The sequence below is a fragment of the Eriocheir sinensis genome, unplaced genomic scaffold (genome assembly GCF_024679095.1).
Source record: "Eriocheir sinensis breed Jianghai 21 unplaced genomic scaffold, ASM2467909v1 Scaffold768, whole genome shotgun sequence".
Taxonomy (NCBI): Eukaryota; Metazoa; Arthropoda; class Malacostraca; order Decapoda; family Varunidae; genus Eriocheir; species Eriocheir sinensis.
Genome location: NW_026112129.1, coordinates 38,829 through 66,586, shown reverse-complemented (window position 1 = coordinate 66,586; position 27,758 = coordinate 38,829). Strand labels below are relative to the sequence as shown.

General features: G+C 42.9%; 1 protein-coding gene and 1 long non-coding RNA gene across 59 annotated transcripts; both read right to left on the bottom strand.

The window, feature by feature from the left end:
• Positions 1-27,758, bottom strand: LOC126994288 (serine/threonine-protein phosphatase 5-like). 50 transcript variants are annotated; one of them, XM_050853600.1, is made up of 13 exons: positions 27,603-27,758; positions 24,807-25,057; positions 23,213-23,360; positions 11,713-11,834; positions 9,669-9,939; positions 8,122-8,264; positions 7,005-7,092; positions 6,245-6,464; positions 4,794-4,875; positions 1,973-2,853; positions 1,379-1,774; positions 761-784; positions 1-561 (listed from the first exon to the last, which is right to left on the bottom strand). In XM_050853600.1, the coding sequence occupies exons 1-10, from the start codon at positions 27,646-27,648 to the stop codon at positions 2,794-2,796; spliced, it is 1,431 nt and encodes a 476-aa protein (XP_050709557.1). In that variant the 5' UTR covers positions 27,649-27,758; the 3' UTR covers positions 1-561; positions 761-784; positions 1,379-1,774; positions 1,973-2,793. The 50 variants fall into 50 exon arrangements, with proteins under 50 accessions (XP_050709557.1, XP_050709574.1, XP_050709536.1 ...); XM_050853617.1 differs by having other exon boundaries at positions 1-363; XM_050853579.1 differs by having other exon boundaries at positions 1-388; positions 587-1,101; positions 1,498-1,774.
• LOC126994293 (uncharacterized) lies at positions 11,857-18,067 on the bottom strand. 9 transcript variants are annotated; one of them, XR_007748976.1, is made up of 4 exons: positions 17,938-18,067; positions 17,518-17,622; positions 12,524-12,733; positions 11,857-12,211 (listed from the first exon to the last, which is right to left on the bottom strand). It is a non-coding gene; the product is annotated as an uncharacterized LOC126994293 (long non-coding RNA). The 9 variants fall into 9 exon arrangements; XR_007748974.1 differs by lacking the exon at positions 17,518-17,622 and having other exon boundaries at positions 17,938-18,052; XR_007748971.1 differs by lacking the exons at positions 17,518-17,622; positions 17,938-18,067 and adding an exon at positions 17,728-17,813.

Below are 27,758 nucleotides of genomic sequence, written 5' to 3'. Positions count from 1 at the left end.
TACAGTAATCAAACATTTTTACTTAATACTTACTTAAACATTATAAGTGTCTGTGTGTTATGAGCCTCCTGCCACTACTACTACTACTACTACTACTACTACTACTACTACTACAAGTCATGTCGCCCAATCAGCTATACTGTTTTGAAAGAGGTCTTGGGACTACATTTTTTTTTCTCTGTCTCTCCATTTCTCTCGACATTTCCCTCCTTTCCTCCGTTATCTCTCCATCTCTCTCCTTCCCCTTTTGTGTGGAGATAGTTAAGTAAATTATCTTTCTCTCCATGCCTCCGGTTTTTCTCTCCGTCCCTCCTTTCCTCCAAAATCACCCATGGAAGTTGGAGGAAAAAATTCTGATTCCAACTTTTTTTTCGTTTTTTCTTTCCACCTTTCTCTACATTTCCCTCCTTTCCTCCGTTATCTCTCCATCTCTCTCCTTCCCCTTTTGTGTGGAGATAGTCAAGTAAATTCTCTTTCTCTCCATGCCTCCGGTTTTTCTCTCCGTCCCTCCTTTCCTCCAAAATCACCCATGGAAGTTGGAGGAAAAAATTCTGATTCCAACTTTTTTTTCGTCTTTTCTCTCCACCTTTGTCTACATTTCCTCCACTTCCTCCGTTATCTCGCCATCTCTCTCCTTCCCCTTTTGTGTGGAGATAGTCAAGTAAATTCTCTTTCTCTCCATGCCTCCGGTTTTTCTCTCCATCCCTCCTTTCCTCCAAAATCACCCATGAAAGTTGGAGGAAAAAATTCTGATTCCAACTTTTTTTTCGTCTTTTCTCTCCACCTTTGTCTACATTTCCTCCACTTCCTCCGTTATCTCTCCATCTCTCTCCTTCCCCTTTTGTGTGGAGATAGTCAAGTAAATTCTCTTTCTCTCCATGCCTCCGGTTTTTCTCTCCGTCTCTCCTTTCTTCCAAAATCACCCATGGAAGTTGGAGGAAAAAATTCAGATTCCAACTTTTTTTTCGTCTTTTCTCTCCACCTTTGTCTACATTTCCTCCACTTCCTCCGTTATCTCTCCATCTCTCTCCTTCCCCTTTTGTGTGGAGATAGTCAAGTAAATTCTCTTTCTCTCCATGCCTCCGGTTTTTCTCTCCGTAACTCCTTTCTTCCAACATCACCCATGGAAGTTGGAGGAAAAAATTCAGATTCCAACTTTTTTTTCGTCTTTTCTCTCCACCTTTGTCTACATTTCCTCCACTTTCTCCGTTATCTCTCCATCTCTCTCCTTCTCCTTTTGTGTGGAGATAGTCAAGTAAATTCTCTTTCTCTCCATGCCTCTGGTTTTTCTCTCCATCCCTCCTTTCCTCCAAAATCACCCATTAAAGTTGGAGGAAAAAATTCTGATTCCAACTTTTTTTTCATTTTTTCTCTCCACCTTTCTCTACATTTCCTCCACTTCCTCCGTTATCTCTCCATCTCTCCCCTTCCTCTTTTCTGTGGAGATAGTCAAGTAAATTCTCTTTCTCTCCATGCCTCCGGGTTTTCTCTCCGTACCTCCTTTCCTCCAAAATCACCCATGGAAGTTGGAGGAAAAAATTCTGATTCCAACTTTTTTTTTGTTTTTTCTCTCCACCTTTCTCTACATTTCCCTCCTTTCCTCCGTTATCTCTCCATCTCTCTCCTTCTCCTTTTGTGTGGAGATAGTCAAGTAAATTCTCTTTCTCTCCATGCCTCTGGTTTTTCTCTCCATCCCTCCTTTCCTCCAAAATCACCCATTAAAGTTGGAGGAAAAAATTCTGATTCCAACTTTTTTTTCGTTTTTTCTCTCCACCTTTCTCTACATTTCCTCCACTTCCTCCGTTATCTCTCCATCTCTCCCCTTCCTCTTTTCTGTGGAGATAGTCAAGTAAATTCTCTTTCTCTCCATGCCTCCGGGTTTTCTCTCCGTACCTCCTTTCCTCCAAAATCACCCATGGAATTTGGAGGAAAAAATTCTGATTCCAACTTTTTTTTTGTTTTTTCTCTCCACCTTTCTCTACATTTCCCTCCTTTCCTCTGTTATCTCTCCATCTCGCTCCTTCCCTTTTTGTGTGGAGATAGTTAAGTAAATTCTCTTTCTCTCCATGCCTCCGGTTTTTCTCTCCGTCTCTCCTTTCCTCCAAAATCACCCATGGAATTTGGAGGAAAAAATTCAGATACCCACTTTTTTTATGATTTTTCTCTCCACCTCTCTCTACGTTTCCCTCCTTTCCTCCGTTATCTCTCCATCTCTCTCCTTCCTCTTTTGTGTGAAGATAGACAAGTAAATTCTCTTTCTCTCCATGTCTCCAAATTTTCTCTCCATCCCTCCGTTTCTCTCCAAACTCCAGTCAACCAAAATCTTTCTCAGGAGGAAAAATGCAAGTTCGACAGAGGTTTCGGGCTAAGAAGTCGCCGCATCTTGGTCGATTGCGGTTGACTCGGTTGACGTGCGGGTGTGCTCTTGGTGGGGACAGAGAGCCAAATGGTTGTTCTTGATGTGGTGGAAATTTGGTTGACGTAAGGTGAGGGGAAGTTGGTAGAATTGAGGGGAAGGTTGGAGGGACTGGTTGAGGGAAGAATGCAAGGCTGGTAGAGGTTGGTGAAATAACTACTACTTCTACTACTACTACTACTACTACTACTACTAAGTTTTTACAATATTTATAAGATTAATACTATTGTCAATCTTTCTACCACACACACACACACACACACACACACACACACAGTAGTAGTAGTAGAAGTAATAGTAGCCTTGCACACACACACACACGCACACACACACACACTCTCTCTCTCTCTCTCTCTCTCTCTCTCTCTCTCTCTCTCTCAACTGAAGAGCGAGAGAAGCGAGTTTGCGTATGCCATCGGCTTAACTGGAGGATGAGGCTGAAAAAGAGATGAACAGAACCATTAGAAAAGTTTATCATTATTGCTATTTTCTCCTATTTACAGACTATCCCCGGGGCTGTGACTATCCGGGGAAATAGTTAAAGGGTTGAACTATCCAGCGCTGCCTTGGAAATGGGTGGAAATTGTGTGGAAGTGGGAGAAATGGGGCTTTGAAATGGGGTGTTGATGGCAGCCTTTCCCTTAAATTTCAAGATGGAGGACAAAATAGTTTATCATTATTGCTATTTTCTACTATTTCCAGACTATCGCCGGGGCTGTGACTATCCAGGAAAATAGTTAAAGGGTTGAACTATCCAGCGCTGCCTTGGAAATGGCCGGAAATTGTGTGGAAATGGGAGAAATGGGGCTTTGAAATAGGGTGTTGATAGGAGCCTTTTCCTGCAGTTTTGAAAATGGAGGACAAAATAGTTTATCATTATTGCTATTTTCTCCTATTTACAGACTATTGCCGGGGCTGTGACTATCTGGGGAAATAGTTAAGGGGTTGAACTATCCAGCGCTGCCTTGGAAATGGGCGGAAATTGTGTGGAAATGGGAGAAATGGGGCTTTGAAATAGGGTGTTGATGTTAGCCTTTCCCTCACTTTTGAAAATGGAGGACAAAAAAGTTTAAAATTATTGCTATTTTCTCCTACTTCTAGACTATCGCTGGGGCTCTGACTATCCAGGGAAATAGTTAAGGGGTTGAACTATCCAGCGCTGCCTTGGAAATGGTCGGAAATTGTGTGGAAGTGGGAGAAATGGGGCTTTGAAATAGGGTGTTGATGTTAGCCTTTCCCTCACTTTTGAAAATGGAGGACAAAAAAGTTTAAAATTATTGCTATTTTCTCCTATTTCCAGACTATTGCTGGGGCTGTGACTATCCGGGGAAATAGTTAAAGGGTTGAACTATCCAGCGCTGCCTTGGAAATGGCCGGAAATAGTCGGGAAATGGGAGAAATGGGGCTTTGAAATGGGGTGTTGATGGCAGCCTTTCCCTTAAATTTCAAGGACAAAATAGTTTATCATTATTGCTATTTTCTCCTATTTCCAGACTATCGCCGGGGCTGTGACTATCCAGGGAAATAGTTAAAGGCTTGAACTATCCAGCGCTGCCTTGGAAATGGCCGGAAATTGTCTGGAAATGGGAGAAATGGGGCTTTGAAATGGGGTGTTTATGGCAGCCTTTCCCTTAATTTTCAAGATGGAGGACAAAATAGTTTATCATTATTGCTATTTTCTCCTATTTACAGACTATCCCCAGGGCTGTGACTATCCAGGGAAATAGTTAAAGGGTTGAACTATCCAGCGCTGCCTTGGAAATGCCCGGAAATTGTGTGGAAGTGGGAGAAATGGGGCTTTGAAATGGGGTGTTGATGGCAGCCTTTTCCCGCAGTTTTGAAAATGGAGGACAAAATAGTTTATAATTATTGCTATTTTCTCCCATTTACAGACTATCCCCGGGGCTGTGACTATCCGGGGAAATAGTTAAGAGGTTGAACTATCCAGCGCTGCCTTGGAAATGCCCGGAAATAGTCTGGAAATGGGAGAAATGGGGCTTTGAAATAGGGTGTTGATGGCAGCCTTTCCCTTAAATTTCAAGATGGAGGACAAAATTGTTTATCATTATTGCTATTTTCTCCTATTTCCAGACTATCGCCGGGGCTGTGACTATCCAGGGAAATAGTTAAAGGGTTGAACTATCCAGTGCTGCCTTGGAAATGGCCGGAAATAGTCTGGAAATGGGAGAAATGGGGCTTTGAAATAGGGTGTTTATGGCAGCCTTTCCCTTAAATTTCAAGATGGAGGACAAAATAGTTTATCATTATTGCTATTTTCTCCTATTTCCAGACTATCCCCGGGGCTGTGACTATCCGGGGAAATAGTTAAAGGCTTGAACTATCCATCGCTACTACTACTACTACTACTACTACTTACCACGGCCTCGTAAGTAGTAAAGTGTGGTTTGAGGTCACTTCCGTTCATGGTTATAAATGCTCCTTTGTTTCCCATTGTGTCACTGTAAAGGAAAGGAGGAATGTCAGTAATTCGGCACACACTTGGTTGACTTTACGGCTGATTTCCCAGGCTTCCGGTTGAGTGGTTGAGTTGGCGATGGTACGGTTGGATGCGTCAACCATCTGGCTACTGGCCTCTGCCTCGGTCATCCCTCTAACCGACCACAGTCACCCGGAATCCAGGAAAATCTACCAACATGTCAACCATATTTCATGTAAAATGGTTTTATATTTTTGTTTTTTTTCCTATTTTTCTTTAAGTAAGAACAAAACCATTTCAACCACAGAAACTACAACCATTTGCCTACCAGACCACACCACCACCATTCCTCTAACCTACCACAATCAACCGCAATCCAGGAAAATCTATCATCTTTTCAACCAATATCTCGGACAAATTTGCATTTCTCTCAACCAGTAACTCAAACATTTCCTTTTATTTGCCTAACTTCCCCTTAACTTAGATCAACCAAATTTCTACCACATAAACTACAACCCTCTGGCTCTCTATCCCCACCAGGCACACAACCGCACATCAACCAAGTCAACCACAATCAATCAAAACACACCAACATTTCAACCCCCAAAATTCTCAAACTTGCATTTTTGCCTACCAGTAACTCAAACATTTCCCTTTATTTACCTAACTTCCCCTTAACTTCGATCAACCAAATTTCTACCGCATAAACTACAACCCTCTGGCTCTCTATCCCCACCAGGCGCACAACCGCACATCAACCGAGTCAACCGCAATCAACCAAAATACACTAACATTTCAAACCCCCAACCCCTTGAGTAGATGGCATTTCTTGGTAGAATCCCTTAAACTTTTAAGCATTTTTCTCTCCCTTCCCTTAAATTTAGATCAACCAAATTTCTACCACACAAACTACAACCCTCTGGCTCTCTATCCCCACCAGGCGCACAACCGCACATCAACCGAGTCAACCGCAATCAACCAAAACACACTAACATTTCAAACCCCCAACCCCTTGAGTAGATGGCATTTCTTGGTAGAATCCCTTAAACTTTTTAGCATTTTTCTCTCCCTTCCCTTAAATTTAGATCAACCAAATTTCTACCACACAAACTACAACCCTCTGGCTCTCTATCCCCACCAGGCGCACATCCGCACATCAACCGAGTCAACCACAATCAACCAAAACACACTAACATTTCAAACCCCCAACCCCTTGAGCAGATGGCATATCTTGGTAGAATCCCTTAAACTTTTTAGCATTTTTCTCTCCCTTCCCTTAAATTTAGATCAACCAAATTTCTACCACACAAACTACAACCCTCTGGCTCTCTATCCCCACCAGGCGCACATCCGCACATCAACCGAGTCAACCGCAATCAACCAAAACGTACCAGTAATTCGGCGCGGAGAAGACGGTCACACATCCACCATCGTGAGCAATCTCGTAGCCATCCGCTTTGACCTCGTGACTCCGGATGACATAGTCGAGGCCGTTCCGGTTGAGGAAAGACCGGGTCACATCCGGTCCAAACTGTATACCGACCCCCCTCTTGCTTGGGGCTCTACCGGGCTTGTCCATGGGGTCGGACCAAAGCAGCTCGCACATCAGACCTACCGGGTTGAGATTCTGGGTCAACCGGGTGAGTTAGACCGGTTAAAGGGTGGTTATTGGTTATAGAAGGTTCACTATACTATGATCTAACACCCCACATGGTTGGATTCTACCGGGCACTGACTACCGTTCTACCAGGTTGGGATTCTGGGTCAACCGGGTGAGATAGACCGGTTAAAGGGTGGTTATTGGTTATAGAAGGTTCACTATACTATGATCTAACACCCCACATGGTTGGATTCTACCGGGCACTGACTACCGTTCTACCAGGTTGGGATTCTGGGTCAACCGGGTGAGTTAGACCGGTTGAAGGGTGTTCCTGTAGGGTTTAGAAGATGCATTATACAACCATTTGACTGTATTCAGTTCTACCGGGTGAGGTTCTGGGTCAACCGGACGAGTTAGACCGGTTAGGGGGTGCTTATGGGTTTTAGAATCGGTGTTAGACCAGGGTTCGATGCCCCACATGGTTGAATTCTACCACTCAGCTACTACTACTACTACTACTACTACTATTACTACTACTATTACTACCGTACCTTCATCTGGTGGTTGGCGGTTCCGGTCTATCTTCCGAAGGTCATCCAAGGTCACGTCGTCAGAGGAGAATAGTCCACCATGCATCACCTGGTAGAAGTAGTAGTAGTAGTAGTAGTAGTAGTAATAGTAGTAGGAAAAAATATATTGATAGAAATAGTTCTTCTCCTTCTTCTTCCTCGAAATATATATAAATACATATGCTATAAATGTGTTTGGTATCTATTCACTTGACTTCACGGTCAATTTCCCAGGCTTCCGGTTGAGTGGTTGACTTGGCGATGGCACAGTCGGATGCGTCAACCATTTGGCTACTGGTACGTGCCTCGACCATCTCCCTAGCCTACCACAGTCAACCGGAAACCAGGAAAAACTGCCGACTTTTCAACCATTAACGTGTGCAAAAATTGGGTTGCTGTGTATCATTGTGGTTATATTTTATTTATTTTTTAACCATTTTCTCTTTAAGTAGCATCAAAACCATTACTACCATAGAAACTACAACCATTTACCTACCAGACCCCACCACAACCATTCCTCTAACCTGCCATAATCAACCGCAATCCAGGAAAATCTATCAACATTTTAACCCGAATCTGGATAAAACTTGTATTTTTCTCAAAGTGACTCAAAACATTTCCCTTTATTTTCCTAACTTAACCTTAACTTAGATCAACCAAATTTCTACCACATAAAGAACAACCATTTGGGTCTCTGTCCCCACCAAGCACACAACCACACATCAACCGAGTCAACCACAATCAACCAAAATGTGCCAACTTCTCAACTCAAAACTTGTCAAACTTGCATTTTTCTCAACCAGTCACTTAAAACATTTTCCTGTAATTTCCTAACTTCCGCTTAACTTGGATCAACCAAATTTCTACCGCATAAAGAACAACCATTTGGCTCTCTGTCCCCACCAACTGCACAACCATACATCAACCGAGTCAACCGCAATCAACCAAAACGTACCAACATCTGAAAAAAAATTGACCGGTCTCCCCTACCATAGCCCCTTCTAACCCCTACCACGCTATCTACCACCCCCATAAACCTACCATTCGACACCCCACATGACCACTCTACCGAACCCACCCCTAGTCAACCGTAACCTACCAGGATTCTATGGTTGAGGCAATGGCACAGCGGTAGATGGTTGTAGACTTCGGTGAACAGCTCTGCCATTTGCTGGGTGTACTTAGACCGGACCTCGCCTTGAAAACCATACATCTGGTTCATGGTGAGCGATTCATGGTTGCCTGTGTGGTAGAAAGTACGGTTGAGTGGTAGACAGCGCGGTAGTATGGTAGGTTAAGGTAGGGTAGAGGGATGTTGGGTGATTGCTAGTATGGTAGACAGTATGGTAGGGATGTTAGTTGATTGTCTGTATGGTAGAAAGTATGGTTGAATGGTAGACAGTATGGTAGAGGGATGATGGTTGATAATATATGGTACATGATAACAGTTTCACACAGACATTTTTTTTCTGACACTTTCTCATTCAGAACCAGATTATATTTTTTGCTTTTTTCTGTACTTTCCCTCCACCACCACAACCACCATTCCTACCACACAAACTACAACCATTCAGCTACCAGACCACACCACCCCCATCCCTCTACCACCAACCAGTCACCCGGAATCAACCAAAACATACCAACATTTTTACCCAAACCTCCAATATTTTTTCAACTTCATCAAATACCCCTCATATTTTTCCTTTTTTTGTACTTTCCCCTCCACCACCACAACCACCATTCCTACCACACAAACTACAACCATTCAGCTACCAGACCACACCACCCCCACCCCTCTACCACCCACCAGTCACCCGGAATCAACCGAAACATACCAACATTTTTACCCGAACCTTCAATATTTTTTCAACTTCTCCATCAAATACCCCTCACATTTTTCCTTTTTTTTGTACTTTCCTCTCAACCACCACAACCACCATTCCTACCACACAAACTACAACCATTCAGCTACCAGACCACACCACCCCCATCCCTCTACCACCAACCAGTCACCCGGAATCAACCAAAACATACCAACATTTTTACCCGAACCTCCAATATTTTTTCAACTTCTCCATCAAATACCCCTCACATTTTTCCTTTTTTTTGTACTTTCCTCTCAACCACCACAACCACCATTCCTACCACACAAAGTACAACCATTCAGCTACCAGACCACACCACCCCCACCCCTCTACCACCAACCAGTCACCCGGAATCAACCAAAACATACCAACATTTTTACCCGAACCTCCAATATTTTTTCAACTTCTTCATCAAATACCCCCCACATTTTTCCTTTTTTTTGTACTTTCCTCTCAACCACCACAACCACCATTCCTACCACACAAACTACAACCATTCAGCTACCAGACCACACCACCCCCATCCCTCTACCACCAACCAGTCACCCGGAATCAACCAAAACATACCAACATTTTTACCCGAACCTCCAATATTTTTTCAACTTCATCAAATACCCCTCACATTTTTCCTTTTTTTTTGTACTTTCCTCTCAACCACCACAACCACCATCCCTACCACATAAAGTACAACCATTCAGCTACCAGACCACACCACCCCCACCCCTCTACCACCAACCAGACACCCGGAATCAACCGAAACGTACGAACATTTCACACTCACCTCGGGCCATGTAGAAGAATTTCGGGAGAAGGAGAGTGTATCCGAACAGGACAAAGATGACCTCGACGGAAAAACTCCCCCGGTCGACAAAATCTCCGTTGAACAGGTAGGGGTTGGCCTGTGAAGGGCGGCCATTTTGTTCAAAGACATTGAGGAGGTCATAGAACTGCCCATGGATGTCTCCGCAGACCGTGAACTTGCCGGCCGGTTCGATCTCGATGTCTACCAGGGACGGCAGACTCGAGAAGTACTCTTTCACGTCCAGGAGAATCTGCCGGAAGAGATTTTGGGGGGGTGAGATGTCGCTGGTTTTCGGTTGATTGCGGGTGATCGGTTGGCGGTAGAGGGGTGGGGATGGTGTGGTCTGGTAGGGGAATGGTTGAGGTTTGTGTGGTAGAAAAGGAATTGTCGGTAGAGGAAGGGAAAGGAGAGAAAAAGGGAAAAATGTGAAAGGCATGGGGTGAAAAAGTTGAAAAAGTTGGGAGTTTCAGGTAAAAATGTTGTTAAGTTTTGGGTGATTGCGGGTGACTGGTTGGTGGTAGAGGGTGATTACAGTGCTGGACGGGAAATTGGGAAAAAATGGGAAAATGTGAAAGGCATGGGGTGAAAAAGTTGAAAAATTTGGGAGTTTCAGGTAAAAATGTTGTTAAGTTTTGGGTGATTGCGGGTGAATGGTTGGTGGTAGAGGGGTGGGGATAGCGTGGTCTGGTAGGGGAATGGTTGTGCTTTGTGTGGTAGGAATGGTGGTTGCGGTGGTGGACAGGAAATTGGGAAAAAATGGGAAAATATGAGAGGCATCAGGTGTGAAAAGTTGAAAAAATTTGGGAGGTTCAGGTAAAAATGTCGGTAGGTTTTGGTTGATTGGGGGTGACTGGTTGGGGGTAGAGGGGTGGGGATAGCGTGGTCTGGTAGGGGAATGGTTGAAGTTTGTGTGGTAGAAAAGGAATTGTCGGTAGAGGAAGGGAAAGCAGAGAAAGAAGCAAAACTGTGAAATGCATCGGGTGAAAAAGTTGACTGAAAGATTAGTTTTTGTGGTAGGAAGGGAAATGTCAGCAGAGGAGGGGAAAGAAATGAGAAAAATAAAAATGATAAAAAAAGTTGGTAGATTTTTCAAGATTACGAGAGAACGGTCTACTCTACCGGGATGCTCTAAATACCGGTAGATAGCCAAATGAATCTACTTTCAGCCGCAATAAACGAAATCACAATAGACACAGCAAAACCTGAGAGAAATGCAAAAAAGTAAATGGGGCGACAGATGGAAAAATGAAAAAAATATGTAAAAATGAGGAAAAAAGTCGGTATATTTTCAAAGATTACGGGAGAACGGGACATGGTAGAAAGACGCTCTAAGCACCGGTAGATAGCCAAAAGAATCTACTTTCAGCCGCAATAAACAGAATGACAATAGATGCAGCAAAACCTGAGAGAAATGCAAAAAAGTAAATGGGATGACAGATGGAAAAATTAAAAAGTATGTACAAATGAGGAAAAAAGTCGGTATATTTTCAAAGATTACGGGAGAACGGGACATGGTAGAAAGACACTCTAAGCACCGGTAGATAGCCAAAAGAATCTACTTTCAGCTGCAATAAACAAAACGGCAATAGACAAAGCGAAACTAGAGAAAAAAGCAAAAAAGTAAATGGAATGACAAACGAAAAAATTAAAAATATGGAAAAATTATAAAAAAAAGTCCGTAGGTTTTTCAAGATTATGAGAGAACAGTCTACTCTACCGGGATGCTCTAAATACCGGTAGATAGCCAAAAGAATGCAGTTTCAGCCGCAATAAACAGAATGACAATAGACACGGCAAAACCCGAGAGAAAAGCAAAAAAGTAAATGGGGCGACAGACAGAAAAATGAAAAAATGTATAAAAATGAGCAAAAAAGTCGGGATATTTTCAAAGATTACAGGAGAACGAGACATGGTAGAAAGACACTCTAAGCACCGGTAGATAGCCAAAAGAATCTACTTTCAGCCACAACAAACAAAACGGCAACAGGCGCGGCGGAACCTGAGAAAAACGGCAAAAACTAACCTTGTAGGCGTAGCGACGGTGGAGTTTCTTCTGGTCCCGGTAATGCTGTATGAGATCCTCCATGAACTTTTCAGTGACCTTCCCGTCCTCAAGTTCGGGGCCGTCATAGTCCTCTTCTATGACTACCAGGGGGGGAGAGAGAGAGACTATTAGGAACCAATACTTTACCGGTACCAAAATTTTGAGTACCAATACTTTACCGGTACCAAAATTTTGAGTACCGATACTTTACCGGTACCAAAATTTTGAGTACCGATACTTTACCGGTACCAAAATTTTGAGTACCGATACTTTACCGGTACCAAAATTTTGAGTACCGATACTTTACCGGTACCAAAATTTTGAGTACCGATACTTTACCGGTACCAAAATTTTGAGTACCGATACCATGAACCTAAGGAAACACACATTTGCCAAGGCTTTCCTAGGAGTTGTGGGCATTTCCAGGGGTAGTTTTGTGACCCTGGTGGTAGTGTGACCCTTCCTCTGTACCGTGAACCTAAGGAAACACACATTTGACAAGGCTTTCCTAGGAGTTGTGGGCATTTCCAGGGGTAGTTTTGTGACCCTGGTGGTAGTGTGACCCTTCCTCTGTACCGTGAACCTTAGGAAACACACATTTGACAAGACTTTCGTAGGAGTTTTGGGCATTTCCGAGGGTAGTTTGTGACCTTGGTGGTACTTTGACCCTTCCTCTGTACCATGAACCTTAAGAAACACACATTTGACAAGGCTTTACAAGGAGTTGTGGGCATTTCCAGGGGTAGTTTGTGACCCTGGTGGTAGTGTGACCTTCCGCTGTACCGTGAACCTAAGGAAACACACATTTGCCAAGGCTTTCCTAGGAGTTGTGGGCATTTCCAGGGGTAGTTTTGTGACCCTGGTGGTAGTGTGACCCTTCCTCTGTACCGTGAACCTAAGGAAACACACATTTGCCAAGGCTTTCCTAGGAGTTGTGGGCATTTCCAGGGGTAGTTTTGTGACCCTGGTGGTAGTGTGACCCTTCCTCTGTACCGTGAACCTGAGGAAACACACATTTGACAAGGCTTTCCTAGGAGTTGTGGGCATTTCCAGGGGTAGTTTTATGACCCTGGTGGTAGTGTGACCCTTCCTCTGTACCGTGAACCTAAGGAAACACACATTTGACCCCGACTGACCCTCTCTTTGACCTTCAGAAAGTGGATGTGATTGACAGTCTTGTGATACCAGCCTTGTTTTGAAGAATGAATGTTTTTGTGATATATGATATTATATAATTTATTTAGTCTTTTCTCAACAATGCAGATAAGGCACTATAGTTAATAGCGTACTTAGGTCTATAATTTCCCCTTCTTCTTAGAAACAACAGTAATATGATTGTAGGTCTGTTGGTTGATGACAGTAGTGTGTAGATCATCAACCATGCCATCGAAATCTCCGTCTCTTTCAGTAAATATCACACGTTTCAAGAGACAGTTGATGATTTCCCCTTCTCCTTAGAAACAACAGTAATATGATTGTAGGTCTGTTGATTGATGACAGTAGTGTGTAGATCATCAACCATGCCATCGAAATCTCCGTCTCATTCAGTAAATATCACATGTTTGAATAGACAGTTGATGATTTCCCCTTCTCCTTAGAAACAACAGTAATATGATTGTAGGTCTGTTGATTGATGACAGTAGTGTGTAGATCATCAACCATGCCATCGCCATCTCCGTCTCTTTCAGTAAATATCACATGTTTGAATAGACAGTTGTTGATTTTCCCTTCTCCTTAGAAACAACAGTAATATGATTGTAGGTCTGTTGATTGATGACAGTAGTGTGTAGATCATCAACCATGCCATCGCCATCTCCGTCTCATTCAGTAAATATCACACGTTTCAAGAGACAGTTGATGATTTCCCCTTCTCCTTAGAAACAACAGTAATATGATTGTAGGTCTGTTGATTGATGACAGTAGTGTGTAGATCATCAACCATGCCATCAAAATCTCCGTCTCATTCAGTAAATATCACACGTTTCAAGAGACAGTTGATGATTTCCCCTTCTCCTTAGAAACAACAGTAATATGATTGTAGGTCTGTTGATTGATGACAGTAGTGTGTAGCTCATCAACCATGCCATCGCCATCTCCGTCTCTTTCAGTAAATATCACACGTTTCAAGAGACAGTTGATGATTTCCCCTTCTCCTTAGAAACAACAGTAATATGATTGTAGGTCTGTTGATTGATGACAGTAGTGTGTAGATCATCAACCATGCCATCGCCATCTCCGTCTCTTTCAGTAAATATCACATGTTTGAATAGACAGTTGATGATTTCCCCTTCTCCTTAGAAACAACAGTAATATGATTGTAGGTCTGTTGATTGATGACAGTAGTGTGTAGATCATCAACCATGCCATCAAAATCTCCGTCTCTTTCAGTAAATATCACACGTTTCAAGAGACAGTTGATGATTTCCCCTTCTCCTTAGAAACAACAGTAATATGATTGTAGGTCTGTTGATTGATGACAGTAGTGTGTAGCTCATCAACCATGCCATCGAAATCTCCGTCTCTTTCAGTAAATATCACATGTTTGAATAGACAGTTGATGATTTCCCCTTCTCCTTAGAAACAACAGTAATATGATTGTAGGTCTGTTGATTGATGACAGTAGTGTGTAGCTCATCAACCATGCCATCGAAATCTCCGTCTCTTTCAGTAAATATCACATGTTTGAATAGACAGTTGATAATTTCCCCTTCTCCTTAGAAACAACAGTAATATGATTGTAGGTCTGTTGATTGATGACAGTAGTGTGTAGATCATCAACCATGCCATCGCCATCTCCGTCTCAGTAAATATCACACGTTTCAAGAGACAGTTGTTGATGATCGTGGTCTATTCTAACACAAAACATTAGTATACAATATTGTTACCCAAAAATTATCATTGTATACATGAAAATTCCTTTAATTGGCAGTATAAAGGAACCTTATCAGAGGGACTTTGATACATAAGGTTTCTCTATCAATACGTCACTCACCAGCCAGCCCAAACTTTCGTACGGCATTGCTGGCACCAAGGCCGAGGTCGTAGCTGACTGGCTGCACGCTGATGTCAGGCTACATCTTGCACGATTGAATGAGAGATGTTTCTGTATTACCCCCCATAGCTAACCTCATATACAAGAGAGTCGGTTTCCGTTAACACCATCGGACTTAGCAGTATTTGTAGAATCAGGATGTAGCGTAAAAACTTGACAAAACAAACTAGAGTATGGTTTTACGATGAGTCGAAATGTGACGATGTTAAAAAATGCTTATAACATGTTCTACTTTTGCTTGCTTTATTGAAAAGTTGGTTCGTTGGAAGCTGAAATCTACATTGCAATTAGAAGAAGAAGAAGGAGAGAGAGAGAGAGAGAGAGAGAGAGAGAGAGAGAGGGGAGGACAAGAGGGTACAATGGGCATGTCATAATAGGGCTCCATGTGACAAATCCCAATGTATTACGCTAATATTCAATGTATTAATTATAAATCTTCATTGGCAGACTACATTGAACATCGCCACATTGAATTTTATCACAAGCTAATACTCATTGATGACCATTCGTTCCATATTTCGAGTAAACTGTAAATGGGTCCGAGGAAACACAAATTCAGCCGAAGACCTTCCATTTCCGCCACGGACGCCACCATGCTACTTTTGCGTCCCCCTAGATGTAATTAATAGGTCACGGCCTTGACATCAATCTACAGCCTCGTCGTGTGTCAAGTGTCAATGTCTCCACTCCATTCTGTCAGCTAGTCTTGTTGTAAGTATGTCTGCCAATCTCACAGTGTCATTCAACCTCACAGTGTCAATCAACCTCACAGTATCTGTCAACCTCACTGTCAATCTCACAAGGTATGTCAACCTCACAGTGTCATTCAACCTCACAGTGTGTCAACCTTTCTGTCTGTCAACCTCACCGTTTTGCTGTCAACCGTAAAAGCCTTCTTTGGCATCCACCTCGCAAATTATCTCAGACCTTGTTTCTCAAAGTTACAGATGTGCCGTCAACCTCAATCTGCATACCCATTCCTGCTTCTTTTCTCTTGCGTGTCAAATGTCCGTCCAGCCTGTGTTGACTATGCAAACGAGATCCTTATTATGTTTTTGGTTTCAATTTTGCAGTTGGCGTCAGAATTCAACCAGTGCAAGAAGTACCGAGATTTTTAGCATCAATACCAATGTTCTGAGCGATGGCAACCATTCCGCAGGGCTTAGCAAGAGAGGCCGTTAACACATCTCAGAAGACGGGCAGATAGAAAACGTGTGTACCAAATAATTCGATCAGAAACATTGCAAAAGCTAAATATTTGAGCGTCAAGACTGGGAGGCTTGTAGTAGGTACTCTTCAATGATTTCTGGGCAATAGCTATGATGCCCAAACTGCTTATACCCAGAAACTCACTCATAAAGTACCAGTTAAGAGACATCGGCCGAGCAAGACCCCTGACAACCCTGGAAAACATCGCGAGTTCTTGTCTGATTACAGCGTCATTTACCAGAATGAGACTTTCCGTGTGTAGACAAGCATTTACGACATTTTTTGGGATTACCAGGAAACAACTTGTGTGGGCGATAACAAAGGCAACTCCCACATGTTCCTGTACCGGATCAACGTGGACGACACGAACCTGCCGGAAAAATTACTGGAGATAAGTTGGAATGCATTAGAGATCACATCAGCCACTTACAGACAGTGCCAGAAATCCTCATAGGCAGTACTTGGCGAGCAACTTGACCATCTCAAAACTTTATATGTCTTATGAAGAATGGATGTCTGCCAACCCGAGAGAAATGCAAAAAGGTAGATGGAATGACAGATGGAAAAATTAAAAAAAATGTAAAAATGAGGAAAAAAGTTGGTATATTTTTAAAGATTACGGGAGAATGGGACATGGTAGAAAGACGCTCTAAGCACCGGTAGATAGCCAAAGAATCTACTTTCAGCCGCAATAAACAAAACGGCAACAGACAAAGCGAAACTAGAGAAAAAAGCAAAAAAGTAAATGGAATGACAAACGAAAAAGTGGAAAAATTATAAAAAAAGTCCGTAGGTTTTTCAAGATTACGAGAGAACGGTCTACTCTACCGGGATGCTCTAAATACCGGTAGATAGCCAAAAGAATGCAGTTTCAGCCGCAATAAACAGACTACGGGTGGGCGTGGCTCAGTTGAAATCACCAGCTGCCTCAAGAAACGGATTGTAATGGAGTATGGCGAGGAGGCTTTCGCACGTTTAATTGCGTTCAGCGGCAACTGTGGAGCCCAAAACAAATCATCATCCTCAACTATCATCATGGAGTGCACAGTGGACGATTGAAGAACATAGAACATGCTTATCTCATGCCATAGATGTCTTGAAGCAGCGTCTGGTGAACCGCAAGCCAAACAATGAGGCTGTCTCCTTCACAGAGGCCAGAATGTTTGTCTTCAACCAACCATATAAGGGTACTTTATTGCGATGACATTTCGTTGCCCAAGTTCACATATTTGGCTTTCCTAGGAGCTGTAGGCCTTTCCAGGGGTAGTTTTATGACCCTGGTGGTAGTTTGACCCTTCCTCTGTACCGTGAACCTAAGGAAACACACATTTGCCAAGGCTTTCATAGGAGCTGTAGGCCTTTCCAGGGGTAGTTTTATGACCCTGGTGGTAGTGTGACCCTTCCTCTGTACCCTGAACCTAAGGAAACACACATTTGGCAAGGCTTTCCTAGGAGTTGTGGGCATTTCCAGGGGTAGTTTTGTGACCCTGGTGGTAGGTTGACCCTTCTTCTGTACCATGAACCTAAGGAAACACACATTTGACAAGGCTTTCCTAGGAGTTGTGGGCATTTCCAGGGGTAGTTTTGTGACCCTGGTGGTAGTGTGACCCTTCCTCTGTACCGTGAACCTAAGGAAACACACATTTGCCAAGGCTTTCCTAGGAGTTGTGGGCATTTCCAGGGGTAGTTTTATGACCCTGGTGGTAGTGTGACCCTTCCTCTGTACCGTGAACCTAAGGAAACACACATTTGACAAGGCTTTCCTAGGAGTTGTGGGCATTTCCAGGGGTAGTTTTGTGACCCTGGTGGTAGGTTGACCCTTCCTCTGTACCGTGAACCTAAGGAAACACACATTTGACAAGGCTTTCCTAGGAGTTGTGGGCATTTCCAGGGGTAGTTTTATGACCCTGGTGGTAGGTTGACCCTTCCTCTGTACCGTGAACCTAAGGAAACACACATTTGACAAGGCTTTCCTAGGAGTTGTGGGCATTTCCAGGGGTAGTTTTGTGACCCTGGTGGTAGTGTGACCCTTCCTCTGTACCGTGAACCTAAGGAAACACACATTTGACAAGGCTTTCCTAGGACGACACGGAATTGGTGGAATTTTTAACTTTACTTATTTTTTCTTTGTTTAAACAGTTTGAGCATATTTTTGTTTTGTTTTCAGAAAGCAGCTGACAGAGCAACTCCACCGTCAACCTGGTCCGTTCCACCAAACTCCTCTGAACTGGCAACCACTTTGAAGATCCACCCCAGATTACCCTGTGCTGCCCTCCCTGCCCGGTCTCCCTGCCCAGCTCGGCCGTCTATATAGAGAGGGTTCAGAAAAGGGCCGTCAACATCATCCTTGGCACATTCTACACCACCTATGACGCTGCCCTCGCCCTCCTTGCTGCCCCCCAATGCACCAGCACCTTGACGGGCCCTACGGTACTCCAACAAGCTGTAGATAAGCTTATTAACCAAATTGATGTTTTGCCAATCACTTTTATCTTTTTTTTTAAGTATGATCTCTCCCAGTGTTATCATTGAGTATGTTTTCTATTGTATTTTATGTTATCTTTTATCATATTGCACAAGGCCTTTTACGCTGGTGAGGTTTTAAAATTGTATTAATATTTTTACATCTTGATCTTTGACTCTGATGTGTATTTTGAGACGTTGGCTGCATGGGACACTCAATCTACTGTTAATCATTATTATTATTATTATTATTGCTATGATTTGTCTTTATGAGCCTTGACAAACATTATCTGTGTGTTGATGATTAATTAATATCAATAACGATGTCAGGTTCAATCTGCCGATGATAAAATTGAAAGAAACATTTACGATTTGTGAAAAAAAACACTTCATTTGTGAGGATACGACAAAAACACTGGCAAGGATTTTGAAGTGTGGTGTTTGGCCAGAAAGTGTGATTGGGTAAAATGGATAAAAGAACAAAAAAAACATATAGAAGTAGTCTTAATAAAAATGTGATAATGTTAACTGACTAAGCATTGTAGAAGACGTCAGCTCCCCACACACGCAGAGGACTGGGGTCATGATTTTGTGAGGATTGGCGTCAAGAGGCTAATCCCCTCAAAATTCTCACCGTCTGTGATTCCAATCGTCGGATGGTTATAAATCCACGTGAGGCCAGGAGAGGATTGACGTGATTGTCTGTGTGTAGGGGACAGCTCACGCCCGTCAAGCTTGAGGCCGTGAGGTAGACAAACGGATTGATATCTCAGACATGCTTCAATGTTATTTGCCGTAACTCAGCTTATACACAAGATAGGGCATTTCGTTCAACACCGTTAAACACAGCGATCATTGCAGAACACGGTTACGTTTGTGAGAGAACGCTGAAACAGAAACTAAATCAAAAGTGACGAGTTGAAATTTAAGAATCACTCTGTAACACCTTTTACATATAGCTACCATTTCCAGCGGCAAGGAATTGAGTACAAAAAAATAAACAATTCCATCTTATAGAGAAAAGCCTCCTGAACACGATGGCGTATACAGATTCTTCATAAAACGCCAAATAAGTGAAGCACGGAACTATTTATGTAAGCTTTTCACCTCATCCTTCGTGGGTGCATGCGGGGTTCCTTGGCTCTGCGGGTCGGGTTACCATGACAACCCTTGCATCTCCTATAGAGAGAGAGAGAGAGACAGAGAGAGAGAGAGAGAGAGAGAGATGAAAGAGGAAGAAGGGTAGAGGAAGGGAGCATAATGGAGTAGGCTATCGTACATTTAATCGACCACTTAGAAGTCCAAGATCTATCCCTAATGAACTATTAAGATATGCTGTCTATGAATTGATGTTTTTTTCAAGGTAGTAATTACTGGGCCATGTGAAACTTTCAAAATCTCAAAATGTTTCCTGCATAAAAGCCAAGAAAATGTAGCCTCTAATGATATATAACACATAGTTGCATATACTCTGTTTACGACACACGAGACAGGTAAAGTAAGGCAACAGTGACCTTTTGGAGCTTGGTCCCTTCTTGCAGTCAGCGTTTCATATTGTCTTAATTAATTTTTAAGCAATTTGAAATATATCGTACGCGCCATACTTAAATTCGTGTGAGCATGCTGAGTGACGTACGGGGTGTGTGTGTGTGTGTGTGTGTGTGTGTGTGTGTGTGTGTGTGTGAGGATGTGGGGGGCGAGGGGGAGGGAGAAGTACCTTAATCATAGCTCCTTACAACTCCCAAGATTAGGGTAGAAGTTCCACTAATGAAATCTGGCCTTGAAAAGAGATATGTAGAGAAGGAACTTGAAAAATTTGGGGTCTTTTGAGTTGAAATGTTGATAGATTTCGGTTGATTCTGGGTGACTGGTTGGTGGTAGAGGAGTGGGGATGGTGTGGTCTGGTAGCTGAATGGTTGTAGTTTATGTGGTAGGAATGGTGGTTGTGGTGGTGGAGAGGAGAGTACAAAAAAAAGGAAAAATGTGAGAGGTGTTGGGTATTTAAAGTTGAAAAAATTTGTGAGTTTGCGGGTCAGATGTTGTTGGTTTTTGGGGTTTCCTGGTTGACTGGTTGGTGGTAGAGGGGTGGGGATGGTGTGGTCTGGTAGCTGAATGGTTGTACTTTATGTGGTAGGAATGGTGGTTGTGGTGGTGGGGGGGAAACTACAAAAAAAAGGAAAAATGTGGGAGGTGTTGGGTATTTAAAGTTGAAAAAATTTGGGAGTTTGAGGGTCACATGTCGTTAGTTTTTTGGGTTTTCCGGTTGACTGGTTGGTGGTAGAGGGGTGGGGATGGTGTGGTCTGGTAGCTGAATGGTTGTAGTTTATGTGGTAGGAATGGTGGTTATGGTGGTGGGGGGGAAACTACAAAAAAAAGGAAAAATGTGAGGTGTTGGGTATTAAAAGTTGAAAAAATTTGGGAGTTTGAGGGTCAGATGTTGTTTGTTTTTGGGGTTTCCTGGTTGACTGGTTGGTGGTAGAGGGGTGGGGATGGTGTGGTCTGGTAGCTGAATGGTTGTAGTTTATGTGGTAGTAATGGTGGTTGTGGTGGTGGAGAGTACAAAAAAAAGGAAAAATGTGAGAGGTGTTGGGTATTTAAAGTTGAAAAAATTTGGGAGTTTGAGGGTCAGATGTTGTTTGTTTTTTGGGTTTTCTGGTTGACTGGTTGGTGGTAGAGGGGTGGGGATGGTGTGGTCTGGTAGCTGAATGGTTGTACTTTATGTGGTAGGAATGGTGGTTATGGTGGTGGGGGGGAAAACTACAAAAAAAAGGAAAAATGTGGGAGGTGTTGGGTATTTAAAGTTGAAAAAATTTGTGAGTTTGTGGGTCAGATGTTGTTTGTTTTTTGGGTTTTCTGGTTGACTGGTTGGTGGTAGAGGGGTGGGGATGGTGTGGTCTGGTAGCTAAATGGTTGTAGTTTATGTGGTAGGAATGGTGGTTGTGGTGGTGGAGACAAAAGTACAAAAAAAAGGAAAAATGTGAGGTGTTGGGTATTTAAAGTTGAAAAAATTTGGGAGTTTGAGGGTCAGATGTTGTTTGTTTTTTGGGTTTTCTGGTTGACTGGTTGGTGGTAGAGGGGTGGGGATGGTGTGGTCTGGTAGCTGAATGGTTGTACTTTATGTGGTAGGAATTGTGGTTGTGGTGGTAGAGAGGAAAGTACAAAAAAAAGGAAAAATGTGGGAGGTGTGTGTGTGTGTGAGGCCTTGATATATTGCTGCTTAGGAAACATTCACTTGCCGTTTCTTGCAAAATCTCCCCACTTTGCTAACTCGGGGAAAAAACATCGGTAGTTTTTTCAATATTACGGCTGAACGGCTTGCTCTACCGGGATGCTCCAAGTACTGGTAGATAGCCGAAAGATGGCAGTATTTGCTGTGGAAAAGATATTGCCGTCGGTGGAGCGGAAAGTGGAGAAAAGTGGAAAAATGTGGAGGCTTACCCATAAAGAAAGAAAGTGAAAGATGGAAAAAGTTGGTAGTTTTTTCAATGTTACGGTTGAACGGCTTGCTCTACCGGGATGCTCCAAGTACCGGTAGATAGCCGAAAGATGGTAGTATTTGCCATGGAAAGGGTATTGCCATTGGTGGAGCGGAAAGTGGAGAAAAGTGGAAAAATGTGGAAGCTCACCCATACAGAAAGAAAGTGAAAGATGGAAAAAGTTGGTAGTTTTTTCAATATTACGGTTCAACGGCTTGCTCTACCGGGATGCTCCAAGTACCAGTAGATAGCCGAAAGATGGTAGTATTTGCCATGGAAAGGGTATTGCCGTTGGTGGAGCAGAAAGTGGAGAAAAGTGGAAAAATGTGGAGGCTTAGCCATAAAGAAAGAACGTGAAAGAAGGAAAAAGTTGGTTGTTTTTTCAAGATTACGGCTGAATGGCTTGCTCTACCGGGATGCTCCAAGTACCGGTAGACAGGCCAAAGATGGTAGTATTTGCCATGGAAAGGGTATTGCCGTTGGTGGAGCGGAAGGTGGAGTAAATTGGAAAAATGTGGAGGCTCACCCATAAAGAAAGAAAGAAAAAGGAAGGAAAAAGTCGGTAGTTTTTTCAATATTACGGCTGAACGGCTTGCTCTACTGGGATGCTCCAAGTACCGGTAGATAGCCGAAAGATGGTAGTATTTGCCATGGAAAGGGTATTGCCGTTGGTGGAGCGGAAAGTGGAGAAAAGTGGAAAAATGTGGAGGCTTACCCATAAAGAAAGAAAGTGAAAGGAGGAAAGAGTCGGTAGTTTTTTCAATATTACGGCTGAACGGCTTGCTCTACCGGGATGCTCCAAGAACCGGTAGATAGCCGAAAGATGGTAGTATTTGCCATGGAAAGGGTATTGCCGTTGGTGGAGTGGAAAGTGGAGAAAAGTGGAAAAATGTGGAGGCTCACCCATTAAGAAAGAAAGTGAAAGGAGGAAAAAGTCGGTAGTTTTTTCAATATTACGGCTGAACGGCTTGCTCTACCGGGATGCTCCAAGTACCGGTAGATAGCCGAAAGATGGTAGTATTTGCCATGGAAAGGGTATTGCCGTCGGTGGAGCGGAAAGTGGAGAAAAGTGGAATAATGTGGAAGCTTACCCATAAAGAAAGAAAGTGAAAGATGGAAAAAGTTGGTTGTTTTTTCAATATTCCGGCTGAACGGCTTGCTCTACCGGGATGCTCCAAGTACCAGTAGATAGCTGAAAGATGGTAGTATTTGCCATGGAAAGGGTATTGCCGTCGGTTAAGCGGAAAGTGGAGAAAAGTGGAATAATGTGGAAGCTTACCCATGCTGTCAAGGTTGATGGTCTGCGCAATGCTCCGACTATCCTCCTCAACTGCGATTGCCTTTTGGAAGAGAAGCATTTTGACCACTTTTTGGCATTCCTGGTACTTGACCTTGGCGTCCTTGTCCGAGGGTTTCTTCTTGGTGACCTGAAGCAGTAGTAGTAGTAGTAGTAGTAGTGGTAGTGGTAGTAGTGAGTTAATTGGGCCGAAAAAATGGAAAAATATGGAAGGATCAGAAAAAAAAGTCGGTAGATTTTGCCAGATTACGGCTGAATGGGACGTGGTAGAGAGATGGTCTAAGTGCCGGTTGATAGCCAGAAGAATGGGGATTTTTATGGTGGTAAGGGTTTTGGTGGCACTCAACCAGAAAGGGAGGAAAAAGGGTAAAAACTAAAGGGAATGTTGGATAAAAAATGAAAAATATGGAAAGATCAGTAAAAAAAGTCGGTAGATTTTGCCAGATTACGGCTGAATGGGACGAGGTAGAGAGATGGTCTAAGTGCCGGTTGATAGCCAGAAGAATGGGGATTTTTATGGTGGTAAGGGTTTTGATGGCACTCAACCGGAAAAGGGAGAAAAAAGGAAAAACTGAAGTGGGTCTGAATGAGAAAATTAAAAAAAGGAGAAAAGTTAGCAAGAAAAGTTGGTTGTTTTTTTAGAATTACGGGTGAACGGGACACGGTAGAGAGATGGTCTAAGTGCCGGTTGATAGCCAGAAGAATGGGAATTTTTATGGTGGTAAGGGTTTTGGTGGCACTCAACCAGAAAAGGGAAAAAAAGGGAGAAAGTACAGAGGGGGGATGGGTGAAAATATTGAGTATGGAAAAATCAGCAAAAAAAAAGTTGGTAGTTTTTCAAAGATTACGGGTGAACGGGACATGGTAGAGAGATGGTCTAAGTGCCGGTTGATAGCCAAAAGAATGTAGTTTTAGCCACTATAAAGGAATTGACAATAGATGCAGTGAATCCCGAGAAAAATGCAATAATGTTAGAGGCAGCAACAGACAAAAAGGGTGAAAAAACTAAAAATTGTTAAATAAAGTTGGTAGACTTTTTAGGATTACGGCTGAATGGGACATGGTAGAGAGATGGTCTAAGTGCCGGTAGATAGCCAGAAGAATGGGGATTTTTATGGCGGTAAGGGTTTTGGTGGCACTCAACCAGAAAAGGGAAAAAAAAGGAAAAACTGAAGCGGGTCTGAATGAGAAAATTAAAAAAAGGAGAAAAGTTAGCAAGAAAAGTTGGTTGTTTTCTTAGAATTACGGGTGAACGGGACACGGTAGAGAGATGGTCTAAGTGCCGGTTGATAGCCAGAAGAATGGGAATTTTTATGGTGATAAGGGTTTTGGTGGCACTCAACCAGAAAAGGGAAAAAAAAGGAAAAACTGAAGTGGGTCTGAATGAGAAAATTAAAAAAAGGTGAAAAATTAGCAAGAAAAGTCGGTAGTTTTTTAAAGATTACGGGTGAACGGGACACGGTAGAGACACGGTCTAAGCGCCGGTAGATAGCCAGAAGAACGGCGATCATTACGGCGGTTACGGTTTCGCCGGCACTCAACCGGAAACGGGAGAAAAACAAGGAAAAAAACTCACCATCTCGTAATCCTTGAGAGCCAACTTGAATTTCCCCAAGGCCATGTACGCGCTGGCTCGTCTGTAGTGACCCTTGAGATAGCCTTTGTCGAGCTCAAGGGCAGAATTAGCGTCTTCAAGGGCAAGGCCGAAGTTCTCCAGCCTTAGTTGTGCGAGCGAGCGGTTGCCATAGTAAATAGCCTTCTTTGGGGGGTCATCCTCAAGGGCGATCGCCTCCGTGTACAGCTCAATGGCCCTTTCATACTCCCGGTCTGAAAGTAAGGGTCAAGGGTCAAAGGCTGAGGTCAAGGCTGGGTGTGGTTTCAAGGGTCATGTGGGGTGTCGAATACTAGGTTTGTGGGGTCTGTAAATTGAGTGGTGGGGGTCTTAGAGGTCACAGGTCAAGGGTTTGGTCAAAGGCTAAGGTCAAATGGTCAAGGGTAGATCAGGTTTTGGGGTCATGTGGGGTGTTGAATACTAGGTTTATGGGGTCTGTAAATTGAGTGGTGGGGGTCTTAGAGGTCACAGGTCAAGGGTTTGGTCAAAGGCTAAGGTCAAAAGGTCAACAATGGGTCAGGTTTTAGGGTCATGTGGGGTGTCGAACTGTAGGTTAATAAGGTCAGTAAATTGAATAGAGTGGGTGGGAAAGGTCAAAGGTCAAGGGAGAGGTCAAGATTGGTTTTATATTTTTGGGTGTAACTTTTTTCTTGATTAATCTAGAAGTCTCAAATTTTGTGTGCGCATAGAGGAAGGATTCACGCACATGTACGCAAAATCCCAACGCTCTAGCACATGCGCACATGGAGATATCACCCAAAACACACACACAGATATATACACACACTCACAAACCTAATCTCTAAAATGGTTGAAAATGTTGATATAGTTTTGGCTGTAACTCTTTTTCTATTTAATCTATAAGACTCAAATTTTGTGTGCGCATAGAGGAAAGACTCACGCACATGTACGCAAAATCCCAATGCTCTAGCATATACGCACATGGAGATATCACCCAAAACGCACACACTTATACACACACCTGATGTATAAATTGTTGAAAATGGTGAAATAGTTTTAGCTGTAACTATTTTTCTATTTAATCTATAAGCCTCAAATTTTGTGTGCACATAGAGGAAAGATTCACGCACATGTACGCAAAATCCCAACGCTCTAGTACATACGCACATGGAGATATCACCCAAAACGCACACACATATACGCACGCACACACACAAACCTGGTCTAAAATGCTTGAAAATGGTGAAATAGTTTTGGCTGTACTTCTTTTTTTATTTAATCTATGAGCCTCAAATTTTGTGTGCACATAGAGGAAGGATTCACGCACATGTACGCAAAATCGCAACACTCTAGCACATACGCACATGGAGATATGAGCTAAAACGCACACACATATACACACACACTCACAAACCTGATGTCTAAAATGTTTGAAAATGTTGATATAGTTTTAACTGTAACTCTTTTTCTATTTAATCTATAAGTCTCAAATTCTGTGTGCACATAGAGGAAGGATTCACGCACATGTACACAAAATCCCAACGATCGAGCACAAACGCACATGGAGATATCACCCAAAACGCACATACATTTACACACACCTGATGTATAAAGTGTTGAAAATGTTGATATAGTTTTGGCTGTAACTATTTTTCTATTTAATTTATAAGCCTCAAATTTTGTGTGCGCATAGAGGAAAGACGCACGCACATGTATGCAAAATCCCAATGCTCTAGCACAAACGCACACGGAGATATCACCCAAAACGCACACACTTATACGCACGCACACAGACAAACCTGGTCTAAAATGCTTGAAAATGATGAAATAGTTTTGGCTGTAACTCTTTTTCTATTTAATCTATAAGTCTCAAATTTTGTGTGCGCATAGAGGAAAGATTCACGCACATGTACGCAAAATCCCAATGCTCTAGCACAAACGCACACGGAGATATCACCCAAAACGCACACACATATACGCACGCACACACACAAACCTGGTCTAAAATGCTTGAAAATGATGAAATAGTTTTGGCTGTAATTCTTTTTTTGTTTAATCTATAAGCATCAAATTTTGTGTGCGCATAGAGGAAAGATTCACGCACATGTACGCAAAATCCCAATGCTCTAGCACAAACGCACACGGAGATATCACCCAAAACGCACACACTTATACGCACGCACACACAAACCTGGTCTAAAATCCTTGAAAATGATGAAATAGTTTTGGCTGTATTTTTTTTTTTGTTTAATCTATAAGCATCAAATTTTGTGTGCGCATAGAGAAAGGATTCACGCACATGTACGCAAAATCCCAATGCTCTAGCACATACACACATGGAGATATCACCCAAAAACGCACATACACACATACACATCGGTCAAAAAATACCGTTGGGTGTAATAGAGAGAGAGAGAGAGAGAGAGAGAGAGAGAGAGAGAGAGAGAGAGAGAGAACGAGACGGTACCACACACACACACACACACACACACACACACGTGAGAGAGAGAGAGAGAGAGAGAGAGAGAAACACACACACACACACACACACGTAGAGAGAGAGAGAGAGAGAGAGAGAGAGAGAGAGAGAGAGAGAGAGAGAGAGAGAGAGAGAGAGAGAGAGAGACACACACACACACACACACACACACACACACACACACACGTAGAGAGAGAGAGAGAGAGAGAGAGAGAGAGAGAGAGAGAGAGAGAGAGAGAGAGAGAGAGAGAGAGAGACACACACACACACACACACACACACACACACACACACACACACACGCACACACACTCTCTCACTCTTGAAGTAGTCGTTGGCCTGGTTCTTGAGCTCCTCCGCCGCCATCTTGAATTAGAGATAGAGAGATTAGAGCGAGGAAATTAGAGATAGAGAGAGAAACAACACCGCCACGCTCTCTCCCTCTCTCTCCCTCCCTCTCCTTCTCGCTCTTGATC